Source organism: Pelophylax lessonae (genome assembly GCF_965119305.1).
Source record: "Pelophylax lessonae genome assembly, chromosome: 1".
In the NCBI taxonomy this organism is placed as follows: Eukaryota; Metazoa; Chordata; class Amphibia; order Anura; family Ranidae; genus Pelophylax; species Pelophylax lessonae.
The window spans coordinates 166,590,775-166,612,288 of NC_138768.1; the positions used below are offsets into that span (position 1 = coordinate 166,590,775).

Consider the following 21,514-nt stretch of genomic DNA (forward strand, 5'->3'; position numbering starts at 1 on the left):
GTGTTACACATGTGGTATCGCCATACTCAGGAGGAATAGCAGAATGTATTTTGGGGTGCAATTTTTGCTATGTACATGCTATGTGTTAGAAATATTGCATAAATGGACAACTTTGTGTAAAAAAAATGCGTTTTCATTTTCTTTCCACATTTTCCAAAAACTTGTGGAAAAAAATGACATATTCAAAAGACTCATTATGCCTCAAAAATTATACGTTGGGCTGTTTGCTTTCCAAAATGGGGTCATTTTATGGGGGTTTCCATTGTCCTGGTGTTCCAGGGCCTTCAAAAGTGCGATAGGTTGTCAGGAAATTATATGTGTAATTTGTGCTCCTAGAATGCCGGACGGGGCTACTTGAATGTTAGGCCTCTGTATGTGGCCAGGCTGTGAAAAAGTCTCACACATGTGGTATCGCCATACTCAGGAGGAGTAGTAGAATGTGTTTTGGGGTGTAGTTGCAAGTATACATGTGCTGTGTGAGAGAAATAACATGTTAATATGGCAATTTGTAAAAAAAAAAAAAAAAATCTTCATTTTGCAAAGAGTTGTGGGAAAAAATGACAACTTCAAAAAACTATCCATGCCCCTTATTAAATACCTTGGAATGTCTACTTTCCAAAAAGGGGTCATTTGGGGGGTATTTGTACTTTCCTGACTTTTTAGTGTCTCAAGAAATGAGATAGGCCTTTAGTACATCAGGTGTGAGCAAGTGTGATCAATTTTCAATGATTCGCACCATAGCTTGTGGACTCTATAACTTTCACAAAGACCAAATAATATACATTTACTTAGGTTATTTTTACCAAGGATAAGTAGCAGTATAAATTTTGGCCAAAATTTGTGAAGAAAAATGACTAATTTGCAAAATTTTATGACAGAAACAAAGAAAAATGCGTTTTTTCACAATATTTTCAGTCTTTTTTTAATTATAGCACAAAAAATAAAAAACCCAGTATTGATCAAATACCATCAAAAGAAAGCTCTATTTGTGTGAAAAAAAGGACACAATTTTTGTATGGGTACAGTGTTGCATGACTGAGTAATTCTCAGTCAAAGTGTGAGAGCGCTGAAAGCTGAAAATCGGTCTGGGCAGGAAGGGGGTGAAAGTGCACTGTAGGCAAGTGGTTAAGCAATGAATGAAAAGGGTGGGCAACAACTAGGCAAACTAAATTGTGCCAACAGGCTCAACTTTAGAGAGTTCCTGCAAGAACCACGCCGTCAAAAGCAGCATTCACAGAAGACTGGATATTTGATCAGAGGACCAGGTGGCAGTCGCACACAGCTAGTCTACAGAGGCTTGGTGCTAAAATGCCCTGGAAACTCCCACTATTCTGGTGGAATGGGTACGAGGAGATTTTTACTTAAAAGTGTAAGCACTAGAGATAACATTTCTTATCCAGCTTGTGATGGTGGACTTAAAAGCAGGTTGTACCTTGCGAGATCCTGAGGACAGGACAAATCAGGAATCAGTCCGCGTGATCAAAGCTGCAGCTTTGAGGTAGACTCTACTGACTGATTATGTCCATACAATGGAGAGATTTCCTTTGGTAGAGCACAAAGGAAAGACCTATATCCTCCATGCAATAGAAGACGGATACCCCCTTGGGAATAAACGATGGTCTTGAGGGTAAGACAACCTTGTCTGTGTGAATTAGGAGTAATGGCATGTTATGGGAAAGAGCCGGCAACTCAGACACAACGGTCAGACGCAATAGCAACTAAAAGAGTACTTTGCATAGGTCGTCATCTAAGGGAATATCCCTGCAGGGTTCAAAGGGTGGTTTCTGCAGGGCAGAGAACACCAAGCTGAGATCCCAAGGAAGCACTGTGAACTTTGGGGGCCTAAATGCAAGGCACACCACGAGAAACTAAGCCAGAGGTCTTTGAAAAACCTGTCTTTTTAAAATGTTTAACTTGGACTTAAACCCTTCACATATACCCTGTGAAGTGCCTCAGATGATGCACAAAGATGAAACAGAAATCTCCCTACATAAGTTTTATTTGTATATCTGCTGTCTTCAGCTTTCTACACGGTTTAGAAAGTGAACATTGTATTAAAATTGTTTCCTCCCCTTCCAGCACTGGGTGTGGAGTCTTGGCATACACTGTGTGAGCTGATTGGAGGATAAGGCATCCCCCCCACCACCACCACATAGGCAGACGAAGGAAGAATCATGCAGAGCTGTGCATAGACCAGATCGCTGATCTCTATAAACTCACCTCCACAATTTCCAGCTGCTTTTATCTCCTGTGTCGAGAACTTGTCAGAAGTTATCATGCTGATAACAGAGCAGCAGAAATACATGGGACTCACTTTGAGCGCTTTGAAGAGAGATAAGTAAACACTACAAATATATGTGCCCAGGTCAAATTTCATGAATGGGGTTTACATCCACTTTAAAGGCCAAGCTCTTGTCAAAATCTGTTTGTAGGAAGGCCAGAATGAGAAGCCCAGAGCAATATTTGGGACTGAACTGCCAGTCACACCAGAGAGGATTTCCAGGTACCCAAACTAGATCTTCCCAGAAGTGTTTTTTTCTTGCTTTCAGCAAGATAGGAAAAATAGGGCTCAGAGACTCTTAAGACCTAAGCTTGAATGCCCATGCTGGTAAAGCCGGAGACTAGGAAGCAGGGTAGAATAGAGGGGCCTCTGAGACAGCAGATCTGGCCTGTTCAGAGGCAAGGGTTTGTCTGCTAGAAGTCCAAGTTTGTTTCTCAGGTTTTGTGGGCTAGTTTGGTGCAATGAGAATCACCATTTTCCTCTCGTGTCATCTTTTTGAGCAGACAAGGCAGATTTTGGACTGGAGGGAAAAGCGTAGATCAGCCTGAACAGAGACCAAGAAATTATTAAGGCATCTCAGGCCATCGCTCCGCACTAAAGGTTTCGTAGCCTGGCTACAAAAAAAAAAAAATTATATAGTTTGTTGTTGAACCTAGATGCTAGGATGTCTACATCTTGAGTTCTCTCCTTCTGACATATAAGATTGAAGATGTCTGGGTGAAGGGCCCATGCCCCTTGATCCATGTGGTGATCCTTTCCAATTTCCCAATCCTGGGATGTGTACGTGCAGATATCACTGGACAGCGAGTTTCTGCCAATTAGTTTACCTGGTTTGCTTCCCGGTGCCCGCTTGGTAGCGGATGTAATCCACAGCCTTAGCACATACTGCTCCCTTTTTGGGTGTCCTCGCAGAAAGGTGGGTCCAGTGTTGCAGAGCCATCCAAACTGCTCTGAGTTCAAGGATGTTGATAGGAAACTTCTCCCCCAACCTGAAAAACTAGCAACCGTTTTCACTTTCCAGTGAAAGGAAAGCCTTTTGAGGGCCAGTGCTCATTCTGCCAAAGGTAGAAGCGTAACCCAAGAAGCCATGATTATAAAGACACCCCGTGTCCTGTGGTGTATGATTAACAAACATGATAGCATGGAAATATGATTTCTGCATTAATTAGCACAATACTTTTATCAAGAGGTTTGTTAACGTGGCTAAGTACCTGTAACCGATTTCCTAGTCTTAGAAATTATGGGGAAAAGGGGGCGTGGCTTGGCATGCAGCGTGGATGGACGCACACTAAGGGAGCTCCGACAGATTCACAGCCCTAGAGCCTTCTCCCGATCCCTCCTGGACCTGATTATGGGCAGACAGAACCATCACACCCCGCACACCCGAACCCACCATTCACTTGCCTCCACTTCCTCACGGAACATCCCTGATCTGTTCAAAACTCAGCCGCCAGCCCGCGGCACCATGCCTGGAGGCAAGATGGCGCCGACGCGGCAGCTCGATGAGCTCAGTGAAGAGTCCCAATCAGCCTCAGAGGACGCGGGTAGGGAACACGTTCTGGCGGACAATGCGCTCACATATGCTGACATATCAGTCTTTGCAGCTGACATAAAATCAGCCTTCTCGGCCGCCATCACCAATCTAAAATCTAACCTGCTAGTCCTCACTGAGAAATTATCTGTGGAGGCCGCAGGCAAACACAGGACAGGGCCATACACAGGTTGGAGAAAACTGCTACGCACTCCCTGCACTTCATAGAAATGAACAGACATCTAGAGGATCTGGATAACAGAGGGCGTCGTAAAAATTATTCAGGGGGATCCCTGAATCTGTGGACACAGAGGGTATTCAATACACTCCTAGAAAGGCCTGAAGATACTGAGATTGAGTTTGTGAGAGCTCATAGAGCCCTGAGAGCTAAAGGCCCTGATAATGCTCCCCCACGCGACAATTTGTTTTCGCCAAAATTTTCCACTAAAAGAAGATATTTTAAAGAAAGCCCACAGCAATGACCAAATTGTCTTTATGTGGCCACCATTATGCCATTTCAGGACCTTATGCAAATCACATTGAAGAACCACAGAGCTTTACACCCGCAACTTGAAAAGCTCAGGAAAAAAAAAAAAAAAAACTCAAATATACCTGGCGTTTCCCGTTCATTCTCTGCGCAACGCATAATGGTACACAACATTTTTTGCGCTTACCGAACGAATTATTGGACTTTTGCGAAGCATGAAGTGGACCTGCCTGTATGGTACCAGGAGTTTCTGATGCTTCTGCAGGATAGAAGCCCACAACATTCTTTATTCACCTCTCCAGATAAAAGACGTAATAAAAAAAACTTAACTTAAACATGCTCGCTCTGGAGGTTCCACAGCCGGCACACCGCTATCTAGATCCCAATCTGTGAGAGGACATGATGGCATTTAAACACTTCCTGATTTCACTACGGTCGTATGTTCCCAGTCTCCACGATAATTCCACCCCTTAGGGAAGCTTATTTAACTTTTTCTTTCTCGCTCAAGGAATTTGTGCCTTTCCACCATATTCCCAGCTTTGATCACAAACTTGGGGGGTTCCCCCCCTGGCAGATATGTTGGACAAAAGTGGAGAAACTCAATCCCATTTGACCCTCTACTCTCCAATTTAGCCCATTCATGGTTCTTCGCTGTCTTCTGGTTGCGATGAGACACTGAAGGACTGAATGAGTGGCAAAAGGGTCAACCGAGGAATTAGTCTGAAAATGATCCAGAGGAAGCATTTAGTCTGATCATACTTTTGGATCTTTGTGTCCTTTTTGTGTAACAATGCTCCGGTTGCTTTTTGGATTTTTTTTTTTGGCTGTCTGTTCCCCCCTTGGGAGCTATTTGACTTGCTCTGGAGGGGTTGAGATTTATAATTTCATAACATCGGATTGTCAGGGCTATGAGCCATTAATGCCCGTTATACTTGTTTCCTTTTTCTGATTGTTATTAGTATACCGGGGAAATTTCTCCCTGGTGTGCGGTCTGTTTGGCTCTGTTCCTCCCACTACCCTCGAAGAAGTGATCTGCAGTGTGGTTCTTTTTGCCAAACATTGTGGATCACTTAGTTGAGATTTTTAGAGGTCTTCGTTATTTCTAAAAAAAGTGTGTAAGAATGTTTTCTTACTTATTCGCCTTTTCTCCTATTTGCTTAATTTCTCTTTTTTCCTTCCTCTATTTTCTCCTGTTTTTTCCCTCCCCCCACTTTTTTTTTTCTCTCTCCTTTACCGTTTCACAACTAATCATTGTATTTAAGTATTGCTTTATTTTAAGGGTTGATCCCAAGGTTGAAGCTTGCAGTTATTCTGCCATTGCATAAAACTCGACCATCTTGTCTTGACTCTCCAAAATGGCCTTTTCACTTGGAAAAAAAACCTACATTGATTTCGCACAAGACCAAGGGATTGAATATTCCATAGAAACGCACCGCCTTATTAAGAGAACTAAAAAAAGGTAAGCCCCACTTTGTATTTCTACAGGAAACATTTTAAGACTGATAATTTCCCCAGGCTGACAGACTCCTCCTTTACAAGGGCCTTCCACTGGAGCAACAAAGATTTCAAAATCCAAGGGGGGTGGGGTCTCAATTCTAATCAGTAAGGAGGCCCCCTTCGAGTTATTGGATCAATTGTCGGACCCTGATGGTAGATTCTTATTCCTAAAAAAGGACTGTATAAAGGAACTCCATTGACACTGGCCAATGTGTACTTCCAACACATCCCACATTACCTTCTGTAATCGACTTATCCAGTCGTTTTAGGGTTTTGCATCAGGATGCATTGTCTTGGGAGGAGATTTTAATGCTCCGCTACATCTGGATGTTCACAACTCAGACAGTAAATCTTGCCTTACAAACAAAATTCTAAGGAAAATTAAATCCATTCTTGGCTCTTTACAACTCAGACACATGGAGGTACCTGCATCCGACAGATAGGGATTACACGTTCTATTTGTCTCCCCATAATCGTTACTCACGTATCGATTATTTGTTACGCAAAGAGACATTACATCCTTATCTGCAGATTGTATTGGCGTACAAACCATCTCGGATCATGCCCCTATATCACTGACTTTTAATCTCTCTGCAATACCCTCCAAACCTAATACCTGATGACTTAATTCCTCTCCAACGAATCAGACATTACTCCCCAAAATATCAGACCTCCTAAGCACCTTTTTCAAAGAAAATGAGACACCAGGTTGTGATCCCATGATGGTCTGGGAAGCACATAAATGTACCATTAGAGGGGAGCTGATTAAAATGGATACTCAGTGTAAGAGAGATAAAAAAAAGAAATCCACTCACAGAAAAAAATCTCCCAACCGGAACTCCTTCACAAACGCTCTGTCAACACGTCATGCTCACGATCTCTGATCCATGAGTGACCCTCCAACAACTAGACAACTATTGAGACTAAAGCGAATCGCTTACTCTTTTTCAGGAAAAAGACTTACTATGAATATGGTGACAAAGCTGTCAGATATCTAGCTAGAGTATTGAGGGATAGTAAGACTACCTACAACATCATGGGCATCAAAGACTATGCTGGGAAATTAGACATAACCACCGAAAAAATTACCACTTTCACGCATTTTATTCTAACCTGTAAAATTTACCTAAACCTCACAAGCCGGCTCACCTAGCCAGAATCAATATTATTCACAAATATATCACCAACAGTTCTCTTCCAATTCTAAATTAAATTGACATTAAAAACCTGGAAAGACCAATTAACACGGAAGTGGTCTCTCCGGCCTTTAAAGAACTAAAGTCCCTTTAGAAAAAGTCCCAGCCCTGACGGATTTTCCTCCATATACTATAAAACTCTATCCCCAATTCTTATACAACCTTTAAAAAAAAAAAAACATTGAACTCCATATCCGCGCAGAGAACAGTACCCCCCGACTTCTTATCTGCATTAATTATGGTCATCCCCAAATCAAATAAAGACCCTTCGGAATGCTCTAGCTATAGACCCATTTCTCTTTTAAATCTTGACGTGAAACTTTTGGCGAAGGTCCTGGCTTCCAGACTTTGCCCTCTCTTGCAGAACAAGCTGGCTTTATGCCAGGAATGGAAGCTAATGTCATCAAATCCCTTAACCTGATTTACATGGCCCATACGCGAAAGATCGGGGGCTTTCTCCTGTCCACGGACGCTGAAAAGGCCTTAGATCGAGTAGCTTGGGACTATATGCTGGCAACCTGTAAATATGTAGGCTTGGAACCTAGTATGATGGCTCTACAGTAACCCTACGGCCCGAATGAAAGTAAATGGTAGCCTGAAAGTAAATGGTAGCCTATCAGTTAAGGTATCAATTTTCAAATGGAACTAGACAGGGGTGCCCACTATCACCCCTTCTTTTCATCTCATCTTTGGAACCGTTCATTAGGAGTGTCAATGCTGAGAGCTCGATTCATGGTTTCTGATCTACACACAGAGAATTTAAAGTTGTGGCCTACGCAGATGACTTACTATTCCTTTTGACCTCTCCACATATATCAATACCCAACCTGCTTCATTCTTTCACTACTTATGGCTATATCGCGAACCTCAAAATCAACTACTCAAAATTGGAGGCCATGAATATATCTTTATCCAATACTGTACTTGACATGACAAGGGACAACTGTCCATTTAAATGGGACCCTGCCCTTAAATACCTGGGTATCTGGCTGACACCCTCCCTCTCTCTAACATATTCACACGACTTCCCACCACTTCTCAAAAATATAGAGCAGGATTTAAGCAAGTTGAATAAACTTCTTCTGGTTCGGTAGGGTGGCTATTATTAACATGGTATTTTTGCCGAGGTTACCTTACTTGTTCCGCACACTGCCGATTAAGATCTCCTCCTCCTTTTTCAGGTCTCTCCACACTATTCAACTCAAGTTTTTATGGGCACACAAGTTCCCTAGGAATAAATTCTCACTAATAACCAGATCAAAGGACTCGGGTGGGATGGTACTCCCTAACTTCAAAAATTATTACTTTGCAACTTTGCATCACACATAGCGAGGATCATTGGCATTTTCATGGGACTTATAAGGACTGGATTTCTCTGGAATGTGAGGTAAGCCCTCCACCCCTGAAATGTATCCCTTGTATCTCCTGGGCAAGTTGTCCACAAACAATCAAACACCATCCTCTAATTGGGACTACTCTTGCAATATTTCATAAGCTAACTAAATACAAAACATTCTCAACTAACCTGAGCCCCCTCACCCCTCTTAAGGAGTATAACTGCGGCGGGCAGTCGGGAAGCAGTTCAGAAACACCTCTTTGAATGATAAAATGGAAACGATAGAAAGAAAATCCTCTGACAATTGCTTATATCCTCGTTAGGCCTCATGCACACTGGTTTATTGTAAACGCTGTTTCACCTGTTAGGTGCATATTTAACTCTGATTTTGTTCCTAAGCTGCTGTTCTTCAAACGAGCTTGGGCGTTAATTTCATTGGCCAGAATTGTAATTTATTCTGACAACTGAAAATAAACACTCAATCACTAAATGCATGTAGCGTTTAGGCATGTCTATACGCATTTGGCTTTTTTTTAAGCCCGAAAGCTACCTCCTGAATGCGATTTTTCTGCCTCTAAATGCTGCTGCTCCTATACTCCTAAAAGCCTGTGTGTGCATGGATACATAAGCTTCTTTTGAGGACAGTTTAGGGGCTTAGGCAAAATATACCCAAAGCCCCAAAAACATCAGTTTAGGAGCAGCAGTGTGCATAAACCCTAAAGACTTCTGCGCCAGAGTAACTAAGTGTGCCCGCCCAATGGCAGCCATAACATCTAGCCAAAATTGCCACTTTGGTTGAAATGATCCTTTAGGGTGAGAAAACAAAAACAAAAAAAAATAAAAGAATGACCAGTTCTACTTACTTATAGTACTGTTTCTGCAGAGCACTCATCTCCACCCTTAAAATTTGCTCCACTTTTGCTGGTAATGACTTCTCCACATCTTTTTTAACTCTTCTTAGAAGGAATGGCTCAAGTTCTTTGTGGAGGCTGGCATAGCCATATTCTCTGCCCTTACCATGTTCCTCTTCAAAGTCTTCCCAGGAGGAAAATCTAGAATACGAAGCAGCACTGTCAGTTCCGTTCTCTAAATATTGCTTTGGGTTTTATAGATAAATACAAGTCCCTTCATAACATACTTTTCTGGCATGATGAAATGAAGCAGGGACCATAGCTCTTTGAGCGAGTTCTGCAATGGTGTTCCAGTGATAAGAAGCCGATGGTTAGACTTGAAATCTATCAGGGTCTTATACAAAAGGGAATCATCATTCTTCAACCGATGAGCTTCATCAACTCCTATAAAAGCCCAGTTAATGCCCCCTAGAAAAGACTAATGAAAGAAAGAGTACATTACAGACTATTGATACAACACATGGGTTCTCAATAAAATTGACAAGACAAGCCACATAAAAATTTAAAAACACTTAAACCTTCAAGTTACATAAATGAAATGAGGTCATTTAAGGTAAATTACACAAAAATGTTTTGTCTCATCGTAAAATCCTTCTCTGATCGTTCATTGATGGACACAGCTCCAGAATCTTGACCTTCGGATTATGCTGCCCCCTACAGTAGTAGGACACTAGGCAGGAAAAAAACTTTACCACACCTATGGGGCAGTCCCACGGGTTACACCCCCACTCTCTGCTGCTATAGGTAGTTTTGCTGCAAGCAGTGTCAGAAGAAATATAACCCAACTCAATCAACAGAGGGCTGGGTGCTGTATCCGTCAATGATCAGAGAAAAGGATTTTACGGTAAGACAAAAACCCAATTTGCGCTTTCGTTCATTGACAGACACAGCTTCAGAATCTTCTTGATCATGATCTCCATGGTTCCCTGTTAAGGTGCAGTCTGCGCTTAGTACCCCCTGGGCCTTCCGCCATCAGGCGTCAGTGATGCAGGTTTACAAGGCGGCCTCCTGGTCATCTGTGCACACTTTCATAAAGTTTTACAAAGTAGATGTGCTTTTGACTGCAAGGCTGCTGTTTGAGAGGACTAGTCCTCTTTGAGGATGTATGTTTTTTTTTCAGGTGAGCTCCATGTTACCTGGTTGGCTAGGTTAAACCTTTGGGAATTTTTGTCTGCTGTGTTCTTCCCACCCCTCATGTTTGACACTGCTTTTGGAAATCTCCAAGATGTCTATAAGAGGCATCAGTGTTCCAGCACCCCAAGGTGGAAGGTTTAGAGGTTTGTAGCAAGCGGTCATAGAAGCATAAAACTCCAGACATCTTTCATCCCTTCAATTAAAGAGGTTTGTCCTGGTGGATGAGAGGTCCCCTGAAGGACATACCCCTTTCTGCCAATTTGGGGGTCCTGGTAACACAGGACAGAGCACCAAGGGATGCCTGAGAGTCCTAAACAGCCACCTGCAAACCTTTGTGGCCAAAACTAGCATCAGAGGATGCCAACACACCAACTTTAAAATGTATTAAACGTGTGTACAGACGATCAGGTCGCTGACTACGAACAGACAGCAGATGTCGGAACGCCTAGGAGAAGCTAACAGCCCTGGTGGATTGTGCAGCAACAGAGAAGGGAGATTCCGGCCCATTAAAGGCATATGCCTGCACAAACGTCCGCCAAATTCAACAAGAAACAAGGGCAGAAGAGGCCGCCATGCCTTTCTTCAGACTGTCCAGGAGCACCAGGAGCACAAAGAATCGGACCTTTGAAAAGCAGCCAACACCGAAAAGAACATGCGATCCACATCCAAAAAGTGCAAGGCCACCTCCTTAAAAGGGATGGACAAGGACACAGGGAAGGAAGGATAATGTCTCCATTTAAGTTAAAATCCGACACCACCTTCGGGTTGAATGGAGGGTTTAAATGCTGTCCTGTCCCTGTGCAAAACCAGGTAAGGCGGCATACAGGTCAGGGTCGCCAGCAAGCTTCTGAGCCACACCATGTTGCAAGGCGGCAAGCTTCTGATCCACACCACAAGAAAGCAAACAAGAAAAAAAGGAGGATACAAAATCTTCCAGAAGGTAGACTTATGAGTCTAACAGAGTTGAGATCACTAAAGCAGACAGCCCAGTCCATCTGAACCTGGCTTACAACAGCCAAGCCGTCAAGCCAACAACGGTAAAACCGGGTGGAACTCCAGCCCCTGGGGCAGAAGGTCCCCTTGAATAGGCTGCCACCAACCGCACCTGGTAACCATACCATGGACAACAAGCCCAGTCCAGAGCCACCAGGATGACCGGGAGCCTTGTGGCCTTTATCCTGTGTAACACACGAGGTATAAGATGGAGGAGTGGAAAGACAGAGTGGAAAGGCGTAGGTAAGATTGTACTGTTACCATGATGCCACTGGCGCATCACCTGCCGGTTGAGACAGGACACAAAAAGAGCTGGAACGAAGCGCTCCACCTATTGCAGGATGTGAAAGGCTTCCAGCGCCACTGCTTCACTTCTCGTGCCTTCCTGGTGAATGACATACGCCACCGCTGTGGCATTGTCTGACAGGATCCTGATCTGTAGGCTCTTTAGGAGATCTTTCCAATGTATCAGTGACAACCTGATCGCCCAAAACTTCGGAACATGGATTGGCAAGTGGGCTTCCTCCAGAATCCAGCGATCCTGAGTAAAGTCCGATTCTAGGACTCCTCCCCAGCTGGACAGGCTGGCAAAGGTCATGACCACAGTCCAGCGACGGGTGGGGGGATTGGGAAGATTATGCCCCTCCGGAAGGCTAGGAGACCACAACCACCAGATGAGGAAGACCCTCCTTAAATCGATACCGATGCATCAGAATGTCCAAGGCAGCGGGAGACCAGTTCCATTTGGATAGGATGGAACGGAGTAGAGTAGGCCACCGCAAGGTCAGGACTGAGCACCCCAGGAAGTACCTGTGCCCCAAACGACGTCCAGACATGGGAGGGGGCATTTCTACTAACCAGTCCAGCAGAGCATGTGGGTAAGGCTCCCATGACAGATCCTCCTCATCACTGAAGTGGGGGGGGCTGTTGGCCAGGGGTAGTATAGGCGCCCGGTCATATGTGATCCGTGGGGCATCGTCGAGGGCTGACCTAGCGCGGAGCTAACAGTCTGCGTGTGCACGTTGGTGTGACCACTGAATCTAGATTATCGGAGTAGGTGGCGAGTCTTTTTTCTGCCTAGTGTCCTACTCCTATAGGTGGGGCTATAAACCTTGATAGGTAATGGATATAGAAGCACCTGTGTCAATGAACAAAAGAGAAAATTCTTAATTTTTGCTAAATGTTGAGACCGGAAGCAAGAAGCAGGGAAAATCAGAAGCGGCAGAAAATGATAAAAAGGCAGATAGCTCTAGGTGCTTCAGCACAACTGATCCAACTCAAAAAGTGAGTGTCCAGAGACAGGGTCAGATCTGAGGCTGTGCCATGGCTCTGGACATGAAAAGCATCACAATGAAGAACCCAGCCCTGAAAAGTCCAGAAATCTACTTCTTGAGAAATGGTCACCCCCTGAGGCTGTGCCACAGCTTTGGACTAGTTGGGAGAGCACTGTGCTGCTACCATAACTAGTACAATCGGGTCTGGAATGCACCTTAATGCAGAGCCCCTAGGCCCCACAATTGTCCAGGCCAATGAGGTCAAGGTACGGCACCCAAAGCGATGGCTAAGCATATGCTGAACTGTATGGCTTTTATATAGAGACCAAGTAGTGGTGTAGTGAGGAATCTTTTTTGAAGATGCCGAGACACACTGTTTACGTGCTCATTCCTCCTGTAGATGGCAGTATAATCCAGCTGTATCTACACTGAACAAAGTTATAAATGCAATACTTTTGTTTCTGCCACCATTTTTCATGAGCTGAACTCAGATCTAAGACTTTTGTCTTATGTACACAAAAGGCCTATTTCTCTCAAATATTGTTCACAAATCTGTCTAAATCTGCGTTAGTGAGCACTTCTTTCCTGAGATAATCCATCCACCTCACAGGTTTGGCATATCAAGATGCCGATTAGACAGCATGAATATTGCACAGGTGTGGCTTAGTCCGACCACAATAAATGGCCACTCTAAAATGTGCCGTTTTATCAATGCCACAAGTCTTGAGGGAGCGTGCAATTGGGCATGCTGACTGCAGGATTGTCCACCAGAGTTGATGCCAGTTAACTGAATATTCATTTCTCTACCATAAGCTGTCTCCAAAAGGCGTTTCAGAGAATTTGGCAGTACATCCATCCGGCCTCACAACCGCAGAGCACATGTTGCTGCTGCAACAATTGGTTTGCATAATTATAGAATTTCTGCACAAACTGTCAGAAACCATCTCAGGGAAGCTCATCTTCATGCTAGTCGTCCTCATTGGGGTCTCGACCTGACTGCAGTTCGTCATAACCGACTTGAGTGGGCAAATGCTCACATTCGATGGCATCTGGCACTTTGAAGAGGTTCTCTTCACGGATGAATCCCGGTTTTCACTGTACACAGCAGATGGCAGACAGCGTGTATGGCGTTGTGTGGGTGAGCGGTTTGCTGATGTCAACGCTGTGGATCGAGTGGCCCATGGTGGCGGTGGGGCTATGGTATGGACAACGAACACAGGTGCATTTTATTGATGGCATTTTAAATGCACAGAGATACCATGACGAGATCCTGAGGCCCATTGTAGTGCCATTCATCCAGGACCATCACCTCATGCATATAATGCATGGACCCATGTTGCAAGCATCTGTACACAATTCCTTGAAGCTGAAAACATCCCAGTCCTTGCATAGCCAGCATACTCATCGGACATGTCACCCATTGAGCATGTTTGGGATGCTCTGGATCAGAGTATACGACAGTGTGTTCCAGGTCCTGCCAATACCCAGCAACTTTGCAAAGCCATTGAAGAGGCCTGGACCAACATTCCACAGGCCACAATCAACAACCTAATCAACTCTATGCGAAGAAGATGTTTTGCACTACGTGAGGCAAATGGTGGTCACACCAGATACTGACCAGTTTTCGGGATACCGGTTTTACATAAATAAAAACTGATCATTGTAAACACCTCTGCCCGTGTTAGATGGTTGACCTTATCTCTAACTGATGCATATTGCAAGAGAGCTTGTTCTTTTTGCAAAAAAAGACTGAGCCCCTACTGGGCGCGCCACCAGATAAAAATAGAAGAAAAAGTGAGCCTAAAAAATAATAATTCAGCCACACTTCTTAGAACTTGTAAGCTGCAATATAATAAGTGTTTGCTTTTGGATTACTATAACAAAATGTGACAAGTTACTTACTTTATCCTTAAGAAGGATCTCATAGGTTGTTAATAAAACATTGAATTTTAACCTCTTGGTTTGCAGGTGCATCCACTCATGAGTTCTGATCTGAAACAAGATAACAATCTATAAAAATAGAACAGACCCTGGGCATTTTTTTTAAATTATTAAACCCACGGTCACAGGTGTAACACATATATGCAGTGTTGTGGAAGTGGGCCTTCTTCCAAGGAAGCTTAATGACATTAAGATGCATAGCTCACTATAGCCACCAAAAATAATACTATACTGTACATCAGTCCCGCTTGCGTCAGATAAGTGGCTGGGCTATGCCCCTGGTAAGCAATCATTCTGCAAGTGAGGCAATGAGACTGTCTATATGCAGTTGCCAGACACAGATTTGGAATAAATGCTATATGGTTTAAATGTGAAAAGTTATGGAGATACATCTTTACAAGAATACATATTTTTTAACTGAGGATCTACAAGTGATAATATGATATCCACCTTAAAGACTACATATGGAAGGATGTTTGATAAACGTACCACATTCCTGCTACCAATATCCCCCAAATACACAACAGCATTCATTAAAGGAGCCCAAATCTGAATTTCTCTTTGCCAGGAGGTTAACGTTGAAAGGGGAACAACAATTAGAAAAGGTCCATACAGTTGGTGTTCGTGGAATAAGTAATTTAAGAAAGAAATAGTCTGAATGGTTTTTCCCAATCCCATTTCATCAGCCAGAATGCAACTGTTTCCTCTGGAAAGAAGAGAAAAGAAATGTCAAATACACTCGGTTACAATAGCGGTTAAACCTTTTTACCTGGTTTTCCCTAAGTAGGTTTCTGGGACCCCAGCTGTCAGTGTGCCAGAGTGCTATACCTACTCAATGAAGAGAATTTACATTTTATACTTTGGAAGAGAAAACTCATCTAAATCTTCTGTATTCCCAATGCTGGGGCAGGTTTGGTCCTTGTACTCTGCTGCACTTGAAATAAAGCAGTCAACTCCATAGAAGTCTAAGTAGGAATATTTCAACTCCCTAGCACTCAAAAAAAAATTCAGACCCAAAGATTTCTGGGCAGCGGGCAAGAGTTTGTAAAGCACATCTGCAGCAGGACTCTTCGCTTCCTCAAAGATTTCTCCTTGAGAATCAACCGTTTTGAAAATACAAATTGTATTACTTTAGCTACCTGCCTACCCCCCCCCCTCCCCCTCCCCCATTATAGTTTGTAGATGTTATAACTTTTCATGAAAAACAATCAATATACACTTAGAGATTTTTTCTTTTTACCAAATCCATTTTGGCCTAAATTTATGAAGAAAATTGATTTTTTATTGGGTTTTATAACAAAGTAAAAAAAATAAAAAAAGTCAACTTTTTTTTGGTTTATATAATAAAAAATCCAGTGGTGATCAAATACCACCAAAAGAAAGCTCTATTTGGGTGAGAACAATTATATAAATTTTGTTTGGGTATAGCGTTGCATGACCACACAATTACCATTTAAAGTAGCACGGTGGTAAATAGCAAAGAATGGCCTGGTCATGAAGGGGTAAAACCTTCCGGAGCTGGAGGATAAAAAAAAAAACAATAAAGGGATTTTGACTTGCCTTTCATAGACGGACACAGCTCTCTTGTATTCTGAACTACAGGTTATATTTCCCCCTACAGGAGGACACTAGGCAGAAAAAACACTTGGCTACATCTATGGCCAGTCCTAGGTGGTTTACATCCCCCTCTCTGCTTTAGGCCTTCAGTTTTGTAACAAGCAGTGTCAGAAATATTACAACTCCATAGAGGGGTGGGTTCTGTGTGTGTCAATGAACTTCGAGAAATGGATTTTACAGTAAGCAAAAAAATTACCTTTTTGTAACCGCCGTAAAATTAATTTCTCCGAGTTCAATGGACACAGCACCCACCCCTCTGGAGTTGTAATACTTCTGACACGGATTGTTACAAAACTGAAAATCTACAGCAAAGAGTGATATACCACCTAGGACCAGAGATGTATAGTAACGAAGTAGAACTACTTAAGTACTGTACTTAAGTACCGAAATGCGGTATCTGTACTTTCCTAGAGTAGAATTTTTTTCTCCTACTTCTACTTTTACTTCACTACATTTTTTCGATGATTTCGATACTTCTACTCAAGTATTTTTTTTTTGTGCTGCATAGTTACTCGTTACTTTTAAAAAAATTACGACTGCCAGAACAGTAGATGGCAGGTTACATAAAGCTCAAAAAAATGTGTATAATGTCATTTGTAAATCAGCGCATAGAAAAATAAAGGCTGTGTATAATAAAAGCTGCTATACCAAATCTTTCCAATAAAAAGAAAATATGAAACAAACAAATAAATGGTGCTACAGCGCTTAAAGTGCATCAAGAAACTACTAACAAACACAGGTTAATCATTTGAATAAATCATTTGAAATAATAAAAACAATATGATGTTCAAACCTTTGACTTATTTCTTTAATAACTACATAACACAGTACTTGTACTTCTACTTTCAGTACTTGAGTAGAATTTTTTTTTCAAAACTACTGGTACTTTTTACTTTTAGTACTTAAGTAGCAAATTTTTTGAAAAAACTACTTGCAATACTTAAGTAAAAAAAATGTTGAATACTTTAGTACTTCTACTTAAGTAACTTTTTCTGCGAGCACTTCCACTTCTACTCAAGTAATTTTTTGATCGAGCACTTGTACTTTTACTCAAGTAGAAATTTCGAGTACTTTATACAAGTCTGCCTAGGACTGCCCATAGGCATAGCCAAGTCTTTTTTCTGCCTAGTGTCCTACTCCTGTAAGGGGCAATATAACCCTATGGTTCAGAATACTGGAGAGCTGTGTGTCAATGAACGAAATAAATAGTATACTGGGCATAATATTTTATATGGTGTGATTGTGTTCATGCAAGCATAGCTGACTTCTGAATGGAAAAGGCATCAACAGTCATTAGGAAATGCATCAAACTTTTGATAAGCAGAACTAAAGCCCAAGAGGAAAAAAAAAAAAAAAATCTTACTTGCACCACGAGTGAGCAAGCCAGTTTAAGCCATCAAGCTGGTAGTCCCTAAGTTCCAGTACATCCGTCCCTCCAATATATGATGGCTGTTTTTTCAGAGCAACAAACCTTGGCCTCAGTTTCAAAACCTGCAAGAAACATTTATTGGCTTAAAATTAAAGAACTGCTATATACATCTGTGCTTACTCTTGCCTGCCAAATGTTCTCTACATTTTGTCAGCCATCCCTGTGAAACAAAATTTCCAACCAAAAAGTTTGTTAAAAAGGACTGTTTTCAGGGTCAGTTCAAACTCACTGCACATTGATTATTGGTGACAATGATGATGTTTAGGCAGAGAGAAAACATGGGAAGCTGAAGGCTTGCATTATTTTCCCTCTTTTTAGAAAAACTCCAAAACCAGAGTTCACCTTTGCTATGTAGAGTGGGGAGGGGGGGGGGGGCTAGAGAGTTGTTTACTATACCTAACTGTGCTGTCCAATTTCATTATTAGATGTAAACTAGAATACTCTGTTCCAACAAGAGGGTTAAAGAACTAGAACTGGTCCTTCGTCAGACTGAGTCTCTTTCCATTCCAAGCTGATCAGTGTAATCATATACAGTTTTTACAATTTTTTATGCTGTGTGCATGGGAACACAAACATAGTAGAGTTTTCAAAAAATTGCACTACAAAAATAGAATTACAGTTTAAGCAGGGGCCATAGGGAGTGATAGTACCCGGCCAGAGCAGAATGCAATGGAAGTTGAGACTAAACAACCATGGACTAGCTTCCAAGGCCACCAGCTCTAGTGCGCTTTCTTCCACATTGTGCACCTCACTGTTAGTCCATTGCTGTATTCTCCAGGTTTACTAATACAAGTTGGTATAGCGCATTAGCATGCCAGGGTTTACCACAGGGAAGCAAGTTATCCTGTATTGGCCTGGTCTGCTCTCCAGACCTTAGAATTGAAGTTCTTAGCCCCCAAATAATGTAATAAATTGTTAGACTATTTAGTGCCATAATCAGCCAGTAATGGAAATATTAAGTGTGTAGTGATCTTTTACTGCCACCGCCAGAAAGCTTACGATGGTGGCAGCAGGGCATATACACACACCGCCAGGAACTGTGTATACACTCCACAAGCCGACAGTCAGATTTCCAATAAAAATGATCAGGAGGCTGTACAGCCATTAGATCACTATCTATAGCTCCAAAGTGTGCCCAATCCCTCTGCCTTTCTTCATGGGCTCCACCTAAGTGGAACATCCATTCACTAATCTCTGCTAGTTAGAATCAACCCAGAAGTGATGTGTACAATGTCACTTCTGGTTTCCGGTGTCATTTTCCCTAACACTTGCAGTCCGGAAAGAAGCTAATGAGCGCGCTCTATGGTCCATTAGCTTCAAAGGCAGGTGATGCATTACCATTTTGAAAGACCCCTGAATTCTCAAAGAGAACCCATCTTAAACATATCACATAGGGGACTTTTTCCCCATATGTGAAAAACACAAGAATTTAATCTAATAGGTTGGAGATGATAGGACAATGTTGCTGTACCAAACTTTTATTTTAAATGGACGAAAAATAGTTAATTTGGGATGACTCCAGAGTTAATGTCATTCCTTGTATATGAATCAGTTCCTCAAACGTTCAAAAAAAATCCCAGTTAATTCCTTATGAAGACTGATGAACAATTGAAATCTTATATCCATACTCCGCTACATGTATTGGCATAATAACATTGTATATGCACACTGGGGATAAAGTAGCTTAGCACAATAGACAGTTCATCAACAGGTGATTATTGCTGAAACAATTGTAACCGTGGGGGTTACAGAAAGAGTGGATGTATCTTTCCATATGACATAAAATTGTCTGGTTACCTCCCGTTTGGTTGATAAGGCTGCTGGAGTTTTCTCCCTTTGGTTAAGCAAAGGATTTAGGGTAAGATTCCAGTGTTATTGCTTCATATTAATTCCATTTCCAAACTTGTATATCCCGAAGATGGTGTATTATTGCTTGCAGTCCGCCATCTGATGGGAATCTGTGTTGCGGTGTCACGGCCGCTAGTGATGTCAACACATTTTGCAAAGGAATTGCGTAGCTCCGTCTGGGTCCAGACTCTGTAGCTGCCAAATACAACCACATCCAAGGCATGCAAAGCCAATTCCTTAGAATGTGTGGGCCTGGGATACAGGGAAGGCAACACGTCTTCATTCAAATGGAAATCAGAGACTACCTTAAGAAGGTACGACAGACATGGGCGAAAAATCAACTTTGTGGACCACCATATAGGGGGGTATGACAAGATAATGCCACTAGCTCAGACACCCTGCGAGCAGAGGTGATAGCCACCAAAAAGGCCACCTTCTGACAGCAGGGGAAACTCCCAAATATTTTCAAATGGAGGTCTCTGGAGAACTGAAAGCACCAAGTTCAGATCACACAGCGGTAGAGGAGACCGCACCGGTGGTGTCAGATGTCGAACCCCTTGAATAAAAAGTACACACCAGGGAGGGTGTGGCCAGGGGTCGTTGAAAAAAGACCGCCAAGGCCGACACCTGGCCCTTGATGGTACTCAAGGTCAATTTCTGCTTGACGCCTGCTTGAAGGTCAAAAGCCAAGCCAAGGTAAAAGAACGAGGGTGAACTCCAATCGACTCACACTATGAAATGTGCGCTTTCCACGTGCAATGATAGATCTTCCTAGAGGTAAATCTAGCCTTTATCAGTGCTTTCAACAGCCAGGCCATCAAAGCCAGCAATTGTAAAGCAGGATGGAAGATCCACTCTTGAGACAGCAGATCCTCCCTGAGAGGCAGTCTCCAAGGGATGTCGGCGACCAGTCGCACAAGGTCGGCGTACCAAGACCAGCGTGGCCAGTCCGAGGCCACCAGAATGACTGGAATCCCTTCAGCCTCGAACCTGTGCAAAAGCCGCAGCAGAAGCTTGAGAGGAGGAAAGGTGTAGAATAGACCATACTGGCCCCATGGGGCCACCAGAGCGTCTGTGGCATCTCCAGAGGATCCCGTGACCTTGCCACCTTTCTATTGAGCCACCAGTGACATATTTGATGAAATCTATCTGGATGAAGGCACCACTCCCCTTGGTCCAACCCCTGGCGACTAATATAGTCCGCCTGCCAGTTTTCCACTCCTGGAATGTGTACAAGGGAGAAGGCCGGAACGAAGCGTTCACCCCACTGGAGGATGCCAGCTACTTCCAGAACTGCCAACACATGCTTTGTTCCCCTCTGGTGATTGACACAGGCCGCTGCCATGGCATTGTCCAACTGGATCTGTACTGGGAGCACCCAGAGGCATAGCCTAATCGCCTGAAGTTCCAAGATATTGATCGGTAGTCTGGACTTCTCCAGCGTCCAACTATCCTGAGCGGCGCTCAGTCACAGGACACCTCCCCCACCCAGTCAGACTGGCATCTGTGTTGACCACTGTCCAATACAAAGGAGAAAGGATTTGATCTGCTGAAGAGCCAGAGAGCGAAGCAACAAGTTCCCCTGATGTAAGGATGTAACCACTGTGCTAATGGACTCCATTCTGAATTTCTGTACCCGCACAAAGCAGTTCAAGGCTTTGAGGTCCAGAATCGGATGTACTTTTGGAAGGGAAAAACCTTTCCAGAGGGCAAGAACGAAACTATCTTGGAACCGGACAATATCACTTAGTGGATTTGTCGTTCACCAAGGAGGTCCATGGGCCCAGAAACCAGCGAAGACGTCCCCTCACCCCAGGCATGAGTGAGGGTGCACCTTCATACTGAAGGAGCCTTGTCTGTGGGTCTAAAGAATCCCACTCTCAGCTTGACAGACCAGGGTCACTTGGAACCTCCAGAGGACTTAAAGGTTTTAAACCCTGGTCAGTGGACCCAGAGGGACGAAAAAAAAAACTGTGAGCCGAGAAAGACGGGCCACGTCTGCGACCAGGTTCTTTTCCCTTCCCAGACTGTGGAAGAAA

The 21,514-nt window shown here is 43.1% G+C and overlaps 1 protein-coding gene across 2 annotated transcripts in view; it reads right to left on the bottom strand.

Annotated features, from left to right (window-relative positions):
- The window catches only part of CHD1 (chromodomain helicase DNA binding protein 1), a 219,189-nt gene that overhangs the window by 154,225 nt on the left and 43,450 nt on the right, over nucleotides 1-21,514 (bottom strand). For both annotated transcript variants that reach the window (XM_082243068.1, XM_082243067.1), the window contains 5 exons: nucleotides 17,562-17,689; nucleotides 15,071-15,287; nucleotides 14,543-14,632; nucleotides 9,467-9,657; nucleotides 9,192-9,380 (listed from right to left, as the gene is read on the bottom strand). In XM_082243068.1, the coding sequence (XP_082099194.1) occupies nucleotides 9,192-9,380; nucleotides 9,467-9,657; nucleotides 14,543-14,632; nucleotides 15,071-15,287; nucleotides 17,562-17,689 (815 nt within the window). The remainder of the gene's footprint in view (nucleotides 1-9,191; nucleotides 9,381-9,466; nucleotides 9,658-14,542; nucleotides 14,633-15,070; nucleotides 15,288-17,561; nucleotides 17,690-21,514) is intronic.